Here is a 13,083-nt window from a genome sequence, read left to right as displayed (position 1 = left end):
TATATAGAATATATAGAAATCTACTTCTAAGATCTTAAAATCTTATTTAAAATTTCTATGTGAAATTTCTATATGAAATTTCTATACTTGAAATTCCTATATGAAATCTAAGATTTCATATAGAAATCTACTTCTAAGATCTTAATATTCAGTATGAAATATATTATCTACCTTACAATGGACTTTCATAATACATATAGAATTCTAATCCAGTTTTTTAAATGGGCAGAAGTTGAACATATGATTAAAACAGAAGGTAAGTGAGAGACCAATACCACATGAAAGAAGCTCACATTTATTCGTGATTAGAGGAATATGAATTTAAACTTCAGTGAGATACTTCTTAACACCCACTAGAGTGGCTAAAATTTGAAAGAATCAGAGAAACAAGTGTTGTTGAAGATGTGGAGTTAACTGCAATTTCCATAATTGCTGCTAGGAATGTAAAATAGCTCAACCACTTTGGAAACAGTGGAATGGCTTATTATGAAATCAAATATACACTTACTGTATGATCCAGTAATTCCACATCTAGGTATTTGTCCAAGAGAAATAAAAACATATGTCCACAAAAAGACTTCCTCGGAAATGTTCATTACTAGTTTATTTATAACAGCCCCGAATTGGAAAAGCCCAAATGCCCATCAAAGATAAATGGATTAAAAAGAATACCACCATCACCACCCGTGGCATAGTTACACAGTGATACTATTCAGTAATAGAAAGGAACAGATTACTGGTGTATACAGTTACACTGATGAATCTCAAAAACATTGTGCTAAGGGGGAAAAGCTTGGAAAAGATTACATACTCTGTGATTCCATTTATACAAAATTCTAGAAATTCTAGAATTTATATGAAATAAATAATAAATAAATAAATAAATAAATTTATTTCATATAAATTCTAGAATTTCTACGAAATTCTAGAAAAGGCAAAACTAATATATAGTGACAAAAAAACTAATATATAGTGACAAAAAACCTAATACATAGTGACAAAAAACAAAGTGATAGCCAGAGGCCAGGAACTGACTATAAAGAAGAATAAGGGAACTTTTTTTAGGTGATATAAATGTTCTATATCTTGGGGTGCCTGGGTGGCTCAGATGGTTAAGCCTCTGCCTTTGGCTCAGGTCATGATCCTGGGGTCCTGGGATTGAGCCTCGCATCGGGCTCCCTGCTCAGTGGGAAGCCAGCTTCTCCTTCTCCCTTTCCTGATGCTTGTGTTCCCTATCTTGCTGTGTCTCTCACTGTCATATAAATAAATAAAATCTTTTAAAAAATAATAAAAAGTAAATGTTCTATATATTGAGTATAGCTGTTGTTATGTGTATATATATTTGTCAAAACTCATCAAACTGTATACTTAAAATAGATGCCTCTTATTGTAAGTTACACATGTAAAATAGATTTTTTAAAAATTATGTGTAACTTGAATATTTATTACATGATATATATATAAGTATATCATACTACATGAAAAGTATGACTGAATTTCTGTGAAAGCATGTACTCAAAAATCACTGAATTCTGAAAATAATACATCTCAAGTGACATTAAGATCTTCGAGGTAGATAAGTATAGATCTAGAAATAGATATAGTTGAACAATGTGTTAATATTCACAGTGATTTGTGCTTCTTTTGGTTTTCTCAAATATTCTTTGCAGGTAATTGACTACGCCACGTTTGTTCAACCACGTTTTGATAAAGCCCTTGAAACATTAGTGAAAGATACAATAGCGGAGGCCACTGAAACAGCCATTAAAGCTGTAAGAGAGCGGTTATTCATTAAACTACAAGCTAAAAAACAAGGTGAACCACCTCTGTCGCATGTGTGTTCTAAGCGGAGGTCAGCAATTCAGCCTGTGTGCCCGAGGGCTGGGACTTGCTGTGCTTGCAAACACAGTGTTCAAAACAGTCATAAGGCAGTGAAACTGGAAGAAGCTTCAGTGATAACACAATTCTGTAACTTGACAGATGAGGAAAACTTTTTATATAAATTGGGAAGCTTCTATCATTTTCTGTGCTTGAAACTATTAAATAGCAAGGAAATGATCTTCCGACATGACAATGTTAAGCTTTTGCTAGGATAGAATGGGTTATTTGCCTAATAAATCTGTCTCTTCTTTCTCAGCAGCCTATAAACAAGTAAAAAAAAAAGTCCAACATGGTGCCCAAGGGATTACAAAAGCAATAGCAAAAAGACCAACATTAAAATTACATGCCATCCTTAGGGTGCCTGGGTGGCTCAGTTGATTAAGTGTCTGTCTTTGGCTAAGTCATGGTCCTGGCTCCTAGGATTGAGCCCTGCTTCCTGGTTCCCTGCTCAGTTTGCTTCTCCCACCCCCTCTGCTCCTCTCACCACTCGTGCACGTTCACTCTCTCAAATAAATAAAATCTTTTTTAAAAAATTAGGAATAGTGTGGAGGACCATAGGGGAAGAGAGGGAAAACTGAATGGGGAGAAATCAGAGAGGGAGACAAACCATGAGAGGCTCTGGACTCCGGGAAACAAACTGAGGGTTACAGAAGGGAGGGGGGCAGAGGGATGGGATAACCAGGTGATGGGTATAAAGGAGGGCACGAGTTATATGCAACTAATGAATGATACATAACTAATGAATCCTTGAATACTACATCAAAAATTAACAAGGTACCATATGTTGGCTAATTGAACATAATAATAAAAAAAAAAATCACATGCCATACAAATGATCATCTAGATGATCCAGAATGAATTTGTTTTTAGTATATTATCTTCAGAATGAAAACTGAAAGTTTACTAAATACTCACGGAAAATTCACAAACTAAAGCTCGAGAAACTTGGGGAGGACTAATAAGATGGCTTTTTATTTAACTTATTTAAGGCTGGACAAAATGAATTCATTAATTCATTCAACCTAGTATTCTGTGTTAGACATGATTCTAGGCACTGGGCTACAGAGGTGAACCAGACACATGAAACTCCTGTCTTTGTGGTTGTTACATTTTAATGAGGGGAGGGTGGTAAGTGAACAGATAGAAAAATATAATATGGTACTGGGTTAGGCAGTGACTGGGGCAGGGGTGCAGGAGTGTTAGGATGAGCAGGGAAGACCTTTCTGAAAAGAGAACATTTAACTGAAACCTGGATCAAGAAGGAACTAGCTGGGCTCCAGGAGGAAGAACAGTGATTGATGGTGTTTCTTGGAGTTTGTAGTGATTCCTTTCATATCAAATTATGGCATGAAATCATATATTTTAGATTTTTCCACAAATTGCTTTCTCCCACCAGAACATAGAAATAGATGACCTTTCTCATACACTGCAAACTTAAAAGTCTCTTTTTCTTTTTCAAATTCTATAATTTAGAATTCAGATTTAGAATAAATCTGACAGTAGGATTCTTAAAGTTTTTTTAATTGGAATTTTCATGCTGGTTTCACTAATTTGCTAGCTTTGCAATTTCACTCCCAAATATATATTTTTGGGTTTTTTTTTTTTAATTTCTTTTCAGCGTAACAGTATTCATTGTTTTTGCACCACACCCAGTGCTCCCTGCAATACGTGCCCTCCCTAATACCCACCACCTTGTTCCCCCAACCTCCCACCCCCCACCCCTTCAAGACCCTCAGGTTGTTTTTCAGAGTCCATAGTCTCTCATGGTACTCCCAAATATATTTTTAAGAAAAATTTGTCAGTGAAGATTACTGAGGTTTTTTAACATAGAAAATTCTATAATACAGAGGATGGTAGATAACACACATTAGGCTTCCTGCGTGCTAAGCATTTTCTTAGTGTTTGAGTCTATTTTCTCATTTAATCCTTACAACAATGCTTTTGGCTTGATCTCCTCATTTTGCCCAGTAGAAACTGAAACTGAGAGATCAAATGATTTGCCAAAGCCACACTACCTGGGTCAGAACTCACACTCAAGTCTCTTTAGAGCAGAAGACTTAATCTCTACCCCTGTCTTCCTACCCCCAAATCTATTTTGCTAACACAGCCCCTTACTCTCTTTTAGCACAGTCAACTTTAAGAATACTTGAAAGAGAATTTGAAAAGAAAGAATATGACAAGTTCCCATCTGATGCCTTTAAGAGCTTAGAAGAGTCACAGTCTTCATTTGATGAAGGTGGTAAAAAAAAAAAAAAAAATACATTGCTGATGTTCTTGGCCAAATCCTTTCTGATCTAAACAGATTAACTGATAAAGCATATTATTCTTTCATGCAGCGTTCACTCATGAACCCCCAAAAGATGGCTCTTTAGAAGACAAGGAAGACAAAAAGAGTTCAGAAAATGTCCTCGATGATCAATCCTCTAAGACCGGTAAAGACGATAACAGAATGTATGGTTCATGCCATGTTTATGGATCTTATTCCATTTATTTCTTGTTTTTTTTCATGTGTATGTTGAAACGTAAAATCATCCCCCAAATTGGACATTTAGGTTGAAAAACAGCTTTTCTCTTACGGATTTGAACTGAATTACTATAGAACAGAAATAGATTTATTAGAATGAAGAAAAAACTAATAAGATAATAAATTCTTTCTTAAAATCTGTCTAATGTACTGGAATCAGAACATCACAAACCTAGAGTTTGAGCTGTGAAATGTTACCATTCAGTGCTTGAGAGCATACAATGTAAACTATTTTTACCTTTTTTGATTTATAATACAACATTTAATTATATTACTTCATTACAAAAAAATTTTTTTTTAAGATTTTATTTATTTGTCAGAGAGAGAGGAGAGCGAGCGAGCACAGACAGACAGAATGGCAGGCAGAGGCAGAGGGAGAAGTAGGCTCCCCGCCAAGCAAGGAGCCCGATGTGGGACTCGATCCCAGGACGCCGGGATCATGACCTGAGCCGAAGGCAGCTGCTTAACCAACTGAGCCACCCAGGCGTCCCAATTACAAAATATTTTAATCCTCATTTTAAATTATTGCTCTCTTTCCCTGTTCATATGCAATAATTTTAAGTAGTTCCTATGGTGTAAACTTATTTTTCAGATTTTTTTTACTAGTTTAATAGGCATGAAGTTATAGACAGAGTCAAATTGCTTTGCATAAAAGTTATTCCAAATTTTGTTTTTCTCAGTAATATACAAAATATGTGTTATTGTTCCCTTGGCATATTTTCTTTTAAAATATAATTTCCACAATTTTTATTTCATGATTTCTGAAATTTAATATTCTAATATTTATTAATCATTTATATTTCTTCTTTTCTGAGGTGATCATTTTTGTCTTTTGCTCATTTTTCTAAATTGTTCTATTGGTTATATGTTTCTAAAAAATTTTTCTGTATTAGTCCCTTATTTTGTATATATTTTTTCCACATTGGGTCATTTGCCTTTTAAGTCACTTTGCTGTTTTTGAAGTAGAGGGACTTTTTCATAGTTTTGTAGTCAAATCATTACTTTCACTTTATTGATTTCTTCCATTTACTTTCAGATCTTACCAAGTCTTCCTCAACCTGAGATTTAATACATACTTATATTCTTTTTTTTCTATCGGTCCGACCTCTTGGCATTTAGTGTTTAAATGCATCTGTAATTCCTTTTGTTATATAATGTAGAGCTGATTGTTTGTTTGGTTGGTTCCTCATAATTCAGACAGATATGTCCTTGGCCGGTGTTTATTTTAAGCCTAGTAGGAATTGAACTGGGCCCTGTCAGAAACTCACATATGGCATGCCACCTACGTTATACACACACAGTCTTGACAAGAGGACCCCAGAGGTTAAATTTTTGACCAAGTAACATCTGGGAGCCCCTTCTCAGCTGCTGCAGAATTCCTAGCACCAAAACAGAAAGAAAGCCCTGGACCCTTGCTGTCTGTTTTCTCTTTGGGGGAGGTAATGCAGGGTAGAAGTAGGAGGCATCAGGGCCTCTATCCTCCACTGAAGCGATGTCAATGCCGCCAGGATGCCCTGGGAAAAGGCATGCTCCCTGCACAGCCTTTACCTCTTGGAGCCAGGAGATTGTTAGTTCCATCAGGAAGGGCAAATTTGATTTTTGTTTCTAATTTAGATCCACTGGCATGGTATGAAACTAAAATTACTCTTGGTTTTGTGATAAGTCATTATCTCTGTTTTTCACTGTGTATGGTATATGCCCTATTGTTGACCTCTTTGATTACTATGATTGTAATATCAGTTTTAAAAAATTTGGAACATAAGTCCTGGCTCCCTGGACCTATCATACCACACTCTGTATTGGGAATCACCTACGATGTCATGTTGTTCTTGAAGTGTTAACAATGTTTTATTCATAGATGAGAAAGAAACCAGTGAATCATCTCCATTTAAAAGGAGTTTTCAAAGCTCTGGTCAAGATTTTAAATTGGACCCCCAAAAAGTTAATTAATATTTGGTTAATATGGTTATCTCAGGTTGTGGATCTCAAAATCACAAATAATTCCTTCAGAATTTTGAGAAATTCTGTGTGAGAAGTGTGTGATTTAAAAATATATATATATATTGGGGCACGTGGGTGGCTTGGTTGGTTGGGTGTCTGTCTTCAACTTAGGTCATGATCTCAGAGTCCTGGGATCAAGCCCCATGTTGTGTCGGCTCCCTGCTTAGCCAGGAGTCTGCTCCTCCCTCTCCCTCTGCCCCTCCCCACCGCTTGTGTCCCCTCTCTATCTATCTCTATCTCTTGCAAATAAATAAAATCTTTAAAAATAAATAATAAACTAAAAAACATTATTAATACTCTATCTTAAGGGCTACTCTATCTTCTTTTTTTAAAATTAACACAATGTATTATTTGCTCCAGGGGTATAGGTCTGTGAATCATCAGGCTTACACATTTCACAGCATTCAACATAGCATATAGCCTCCCCAATTTCCATAACCCAGCCACCCTATCCCTACCCTCCTTCCCTCCCCCAGCAACCCCCAGTTTGTTTCGTGAGATTAAGAGTCTCTTATGGTTTGTCTCCCTCCTGATCCCATCTTGTTTCATTTTCTTCCTTCCCTACCCCCTACAACCCCCTGCCCTGCCTCAAATTCCTCATATCAAAGAGATCATATGATAATTGTCTTTATCTGATTGACTTATTTCACTCAGCATAATACCCTCTAGTTGCAAACAACAAGATTTCATTTCTTTTGATGCCACATCTTCTTTATCTATTCATCTGTTGATGGACATCTAGGTTCTTTCCATAGTTTGGCTATTGTGGACATTGCTGCAATAAACATTCAGGTGCACGTGCCCCTTCGGATCACTACATATGTATCTTTAGGGTAAATACCCAGTAGTGTGATTGCTGGGCCATAGGGTAGCTCTATTTTCAACTCTCTGAGGAACCTCCATACTGTTCTCCAGAGTGGCTGCACCAGCTTGCATTCCCACCAACAGTGTAGGAGGGTTCTCTTAAAGGCTACTCTATGATGAACAGTAAGACATGCAAAAACACAGAAAAAAGAAAATGTGGTATATTATTTTGATGAAAAGAATATTGGGAAGACAAGGGCTCTGTCTTTCTGTTCTGCTATCCCTGGAATGTGGCTACCAAGCTGCAAAATGGCTGGCGGTACTGCAGTCATCATATCAGTATGCTTGGCAGGAAGAGGAAAGAGGCAAGGGACAAAAACTGGCACTTCACCCAGCCCAGTTGTTCCTTGTTAGAGAGAGGACCGGAAGACTCACCAGAAAATAATCTGGTTCCATGTTATCTAAAGGCCATCTAGGTTATAAGGGAAGTGGAGAGATGTAGTGTTTTTAGCTGGGCACATTGCTGACCCCCACAAACTCAGAGTTCTGTTATTAAGAAAGAGAGGAATGGATATTGAGTGAACAACTAGCAGCCTCTAGAACATTTGGTATCTCTCTAGGAACGGATGGTTCTCTCCACCCTTAAGAATAAGCTTCTCAGTTCCTAGTAGCTGGGAAGTAGGCAGCTGCCCTTTGAAGGCCCTTTGGCATTTTTTTCTGGACTCGGATAGATGAGTCTCTAGCAGGAGACCCTGGTGATGGAGTGTTAGGACAGCAGTTCAGGAAGTAGAACTGGAAAAGCAGAGGTAGAGGAGCCAAGGGCAGCAGCCGGTCTTCTGTCTTGTTAGAGGAGGGGATGAATACTTATATTCTGATGAAGCCTGTGAGCCACGGCAGCCGTATGAACAGTCATTCAGCTTGAAGTGAGGGTAAGAATGAAGTAGAACACTTGAAAACCCTGCCTGTGCCATCCTCTCTTCCATCCCGGCCAACTTGCCTACCTCTTTTCCTCTCACTGTTGCACGTAGTCCCATGCTTGTGACTGGAAGTATTCATCTTGTTTTCTGATTCATTCCCTCGATGCTCATGATTTACCTTGACCCAGGAATCCTTTGCTCCCTCCCTCTTCTATCTGGCTTCCTGGGTTTTGGCTCCTGCTGGACATGACTTCTTACCTCACTCACTTTCATTCTGACCTTCTGATGTTTTATATTTCCTGACTTCACGTTTCCTCCCCAGTCTATTTCCCCCTTCTTGGAGCATGTACTGCAGTAACACAAAAATAGTACTTTCTTGGATCAAGTATTAACAATCATGATCTATTGTAAGTAACATTGTCCACTAAAATTATTAATGGTGTCAGGTTATTTTGCTTTAGACACATTAGAAGACTCAATAGAAGAGGTAACTGCAGAGCATCCAGAGGTTCTTTCTATGATAGAGGAGACTGTGAAAATGACAAAGGACATGAACTTTGAACAGCCATATGAAAAGCATGCTGAAATCTTAGAGGAAATCATCAAAGAGGTAAGAAGTCCAGACCCAAATGCGTATGCTCTTTGGTAGGTTTTAATGTCCAAACCATTATGAAATATAATTTCATAGCTTTGACATTAATCTTTCATTAACTTTTATTTTCTTTAATTGAGTTCAGTTCAGTTCATTAAAATATGGTGCCTGTGAAGCATGTACCAAAGTTAGATATTTCTTCTATAGCTAATTAGTTGTAAACAGAGACAAATTTCACTCTGTAGCTAACTTATTTCTTCTCATCACCTTGAACATGCATTCATAGGGGAAGTGGATGGACACACAAGTGATTGTCCAATCTAAGGGGAAAATAAAGCATCTGATGCTATGTCCTACTGCTGACAAATCAGAAGGTTTATCTTTGGTTTATAAAGAACAAGATATCCATACAGGTCTATTTTGTACAAAGACCTTGAGTAAGCATTCAGGGCAAAAGTCAAAGACAACAAATCTGTTTTGGACTCTCAATGAACTTCTTTGGTATTTTTCTGTAATTTGAGAATTATGTCACTTAAAATTATTTGAGAGGAGGGGCACCTGGATGTGTCAGTGGGTTAAGCCTCTGGCTTTGGCTCAGATCATGATCTCAGGGTCCTGGGATCGAGCCCCACATGGGGCTCTCTGCTCAGCAGGGAGCCTGCTTCCCCCCCCACCCAACCCCGCTTGCCTTTCTGCCCACTTGTGATCTCTGTCTGTCAAATAAATAATTAAAAATAAAAATCTTTAAAAAATAAAATAAAATTGAGAAGAAAAAAAATATTCTATGAGAGTATAAAACCACTCTGTAGCATGTTGGGTTGACTCCTTGAGCCCGAGGCTATACCCAAGGTGAGTTGCTGTCCCCCTCTGAGCTTCCCATAGAGTTATTTCAACTTCTGCATTCCTTCAGGTTGTTCTCTTGCTAGTTGTTTCCTTCAGAAACATTCTGAGAACCTACTATTTGCCCTGTAATGTGCTAGATTCTAGAGATATGAAGATGAATTAAACATAGCTCTTTAAGGAGCCATCAGTCAGGTGCGGAAGGCTGATGTATAATCCAATATTTGAGTTATCATGAAATTTGTGGTAATTAGATATGTACAAGGTGTAGGAATTCCACCTACCATTAGGGTTCTCAGCTCTGCATGGAAAATGAGACAAAGTGTCCCAGAGGAGAGACAGGCAAGTGAAGGACGTCTATAGCTCTGTGGAAGTCCCATCCTTGCCCCTCACTGAAGATTTCCTCCATTTTCTTCAGAATTTATTCTGGAGGATAAACATTTACAAGGAGTACTAAAACTCCTCTGATACAGGAATGTATACAGTGTCATTAGAGGACAAGCTGCCACTCTGGGATTGTGGAGGACTCTAAATCACATGACATTTTAACATCAAATATCTCATCAGATCATCTTTCTCAAGAGAACAGAGACCTGTACAGGAGACCTTTTGATCTTTCATCAGTTTTGATGGTCTCTGTGAGTAGTTAGACTATTTTTAAAAAGTAGATAGGTTGAACCTAAAACTGCTCTAAAAATAAATAAATAAATAAATAACATCCTTAAAAAAAAAAGTAGCCAGATAAAGAGATCTACTCCTTTATGTCATTTGCTCATTTTTAATAATTTATCTTTGTTTTCATTTGTAGTTCTTTATGTGTTCTGAATATGAGTCCTAGATGTATTGCAACTACCTTTTGCAAATATCTTCTATTCTGAATAATAAGAGTTAATTTTAATGAAGTCCAACTGATTAATTTTTCTTTCATAGTTAGTGCTTCCTGTTTCAGAAATCTTTGGCTGTCCAAGGTCAGGAGGATATATATATTATTAGGTTTTCTTCTGTAAATTTTGCTTTGCCTTTCATATTTAGATCTAAGGTTCATTTTGAATTAATTTTGTGTATGCAAAAAGTATATCCAAATGGCCAATAAGCATGTAAAAATGTATTCAACACCATTAGTTATCAGAAAAATACAAATTAAAACCACAACATGAGGAAGGGGATGAAGTATAAACTTCCAGTTATGCAAGAAGTCAAGGGGATGAAAAATACAGCATAAGGAATGTACTCAATAGTATAATGACTCTGTATGGTGACAGATGGTAACTACATTTATATGGTGAGCATTTTGTAATCTATTTAATTGTAGAACAACTATGTTATACACCTGAAACTCTTATAATATTTTATGTTAACTATACTTAATAACAATTATAATACATACATACGTACATATTTTACATGGATTTTTTTTAAAAACCACAACATGATGATCATGATTAATTTTTTTCTAATATGGATATCCAGTTATGTTCCAGCACCATTTATTGTAAAGACCAACTTTTCCTCACTATCATAAATCAAGTGGCCTTATCTGTATGGTCTATTTCTGGGCACTCCATTCTGTTCCATGGACCTATTTGTCTATCTGTATTCCAATACCACACATATTAACTGCTGTAGCTTTGTAATAAATCTTGAAATCTGGAAAGAGGACTCCTTCAATAGCTTGTTTCTCCTGTCACTGCATCCTTCCCTGTGTAATAAGTTGTTTCGTTCTCCTTACTTTTTCAAGAGTATCTTGACTATTATAGATCATTTTTACTTCCACATGAATTTTAGAATCAACTTTCACTACACACACACACACACACACACACACACACACTTACTTGCTGGGGTTTTGATTGGGTTGCAATGAATCTGTAAATAAATTTGATGAGAACTACCATCTTCACAATATTGGGTCTTCTAATCCATGAACATAGAATAACCTTACTTTGGCTGGGTGACTCAGATGGTTTAAGGTCTGCCTTCGTCTCAGGTCATGATCTCCAGGTCCTGGGGTCAAGCCCCATGTCCGGCTCCCAGCTCAGCCAGGAGCCTGCTTCTCCCTCTCCCTCTGCTTCTCCCCTTGCTTGTGCTCTTTTTGTCACTGTCTCTCAAATGAATAAATAAAATCTTTAAAAAAGAAGAATAGCTTTACTTTATCTTGGTCTTTAATTTCTCCCAGCATTGTTTTGTAGTTTTCAGTGTAGAAGTCTTCAGTATCCCTCATTAGGTTTATTTTTAGGTATTTGATGTATTTTGATGCTATTTTAGATACTGTTGTGGTCCTATTTTATTTTTCAATTGTTGTTTCAGTAATCATTTTTATCCTGTTTTTCTATTGTACTTCCTGCTAAATTTCATACTCTGATGTGAAGGTCATAGCCTACATGCAGAACAGGTATGAATAATGCATTTACGCATAATGTATGATCCTGTCCAGGAAAAGTGAAAAGGTTTTATTTCATTCGCAAACTGGACAGTTAGGCATGGCTCCCTGGAGTCATGGGTTAAGAAAGATTCTGAAATACATCTGTGTATTAGCTCCTTTTAGCATTTTTTAGAATTGCAGTTTAACAATATTTTGAAACCTTAAAAATACAGAAATAATGATAGGTGTCATTTCTACCAAAGAGAAAGAAGAGTCACTCCCTTGCAGTGGAGAATGCACATAAATTTTTCCACACTCAATCATTTGCACTTTGACCTGGTTTCTGCCCTGAGCAAATTACAGAGCGCACAATAGAAGCAGAGGCGGGGGAGGGGGGACACAGGGAACTTCCTTCTGCTTCTATTGCTCTGCACAGTTGTGTTAACTGAAGCTCTTACATAGACGTATGCCAAAGGTATTTGCCCCGTACCTCACAGAAAAATGTCAAGGGGACAACACCAAGGGAAGTGAGGCTTTTGTGTCAAACCTGCCCGTGTATGTTTTCTAGCCCATGAGCTATCCAGCGGCGCGTCGTGACCACGGCCTATTTCTCTAGTCACAGCAGCCTTCCCAGTGTGATACGTCATTTTGGCTCTGCTTCCCTCATGACATGGTTTTTTCTCTAAAACCTCTCCATGTCTGTCCTTGTATCTGTGTTCTTCACACGGTAATTGTGTTTTCCTGTGCCTCCCATGTCTCTCTGTGTCATGCACTCCCAGGCTGTGTCATGATTCTCCCAGTCTCTTCTCTCAGTCCCTCTCTGTCTAGATACATTTCACAGCAATAAATACTTGGATGTACAAGTGATAAACATACGTCCGTGTGTATATCTGTACACACATATGTGTATATCTTTATTTATGTATTCACAGATGGTAAAATTAAAAGTAATCATGGATGGGACACCTGGGTGGCTCAGTTGGTTAAGCCGCTGCCTTCCGCTCAGGTCATGATCCCAGCGTCCTGGGATCGAGTCCCACATCGGGCTCCTTGCTCGTCAGGGAGCCTGCTTCTCCCTCTGCCTCTGCCTGCCATTCTGTCTGCCTGTGCTTGCTCTCTCTCCCTCTCTCTCTCTGACAAATAAATAAATAAAATCTTTAAA

At 37.6% G+C, this 13,083-nt stretch overlaps 1 protein-coding gene across 6 annotated transcripts in view; it reads left to right on the top strand.

Annotated features, from left to right (window-relative positions):
* The window catches only part of AK9 (adenylate kinase 9), a 118,376-nt gene that overhangs the window by 36,482 nt on the left and 68,811 nt on the right, over positions 1-13,083 (top strand). For all 6 annotated transcript variants that reach the window (XM_047733716.1, XM_047733718.1, XM_047733717.1 and 3 more), the window contains exons 13-16: positions 1,671-1,815; positions 4,007-4,117; positions 4,218-4,313; positions 8,589-8,737. In XM_047733716.1, coding sequence (XP_047589672.1) covers positions 1,671-1,815; positions 4,007-4,117; positions 4,218-4,313; positions 8,589-8,737 — 501 coding nt within the window. The remainder of the gene's footprint in view (positions 1-1,670; positions 1,816-4,006; positions 4,118-4,217; positions 4,314-8,588; positions 8,738-13,083) is intronic.

This window comes from Lutra lutra, chromosome 6 (assembly GCF_902655055.1).
Source record: "Lutra lutra chromosome 6, mLutLut1.2, whole genome shotgun sequence".
NCBI lineage: Eukaryota > Metazoa > Chordata > Mammalia > Carnivora > Mustelidae > Lutra > Lutra lutra.
The sequence above is the reverse complement of the archived record's forward strand: the minus strand, read 5'-3'. Positions and strand labels throughout refer to the sequence as shown.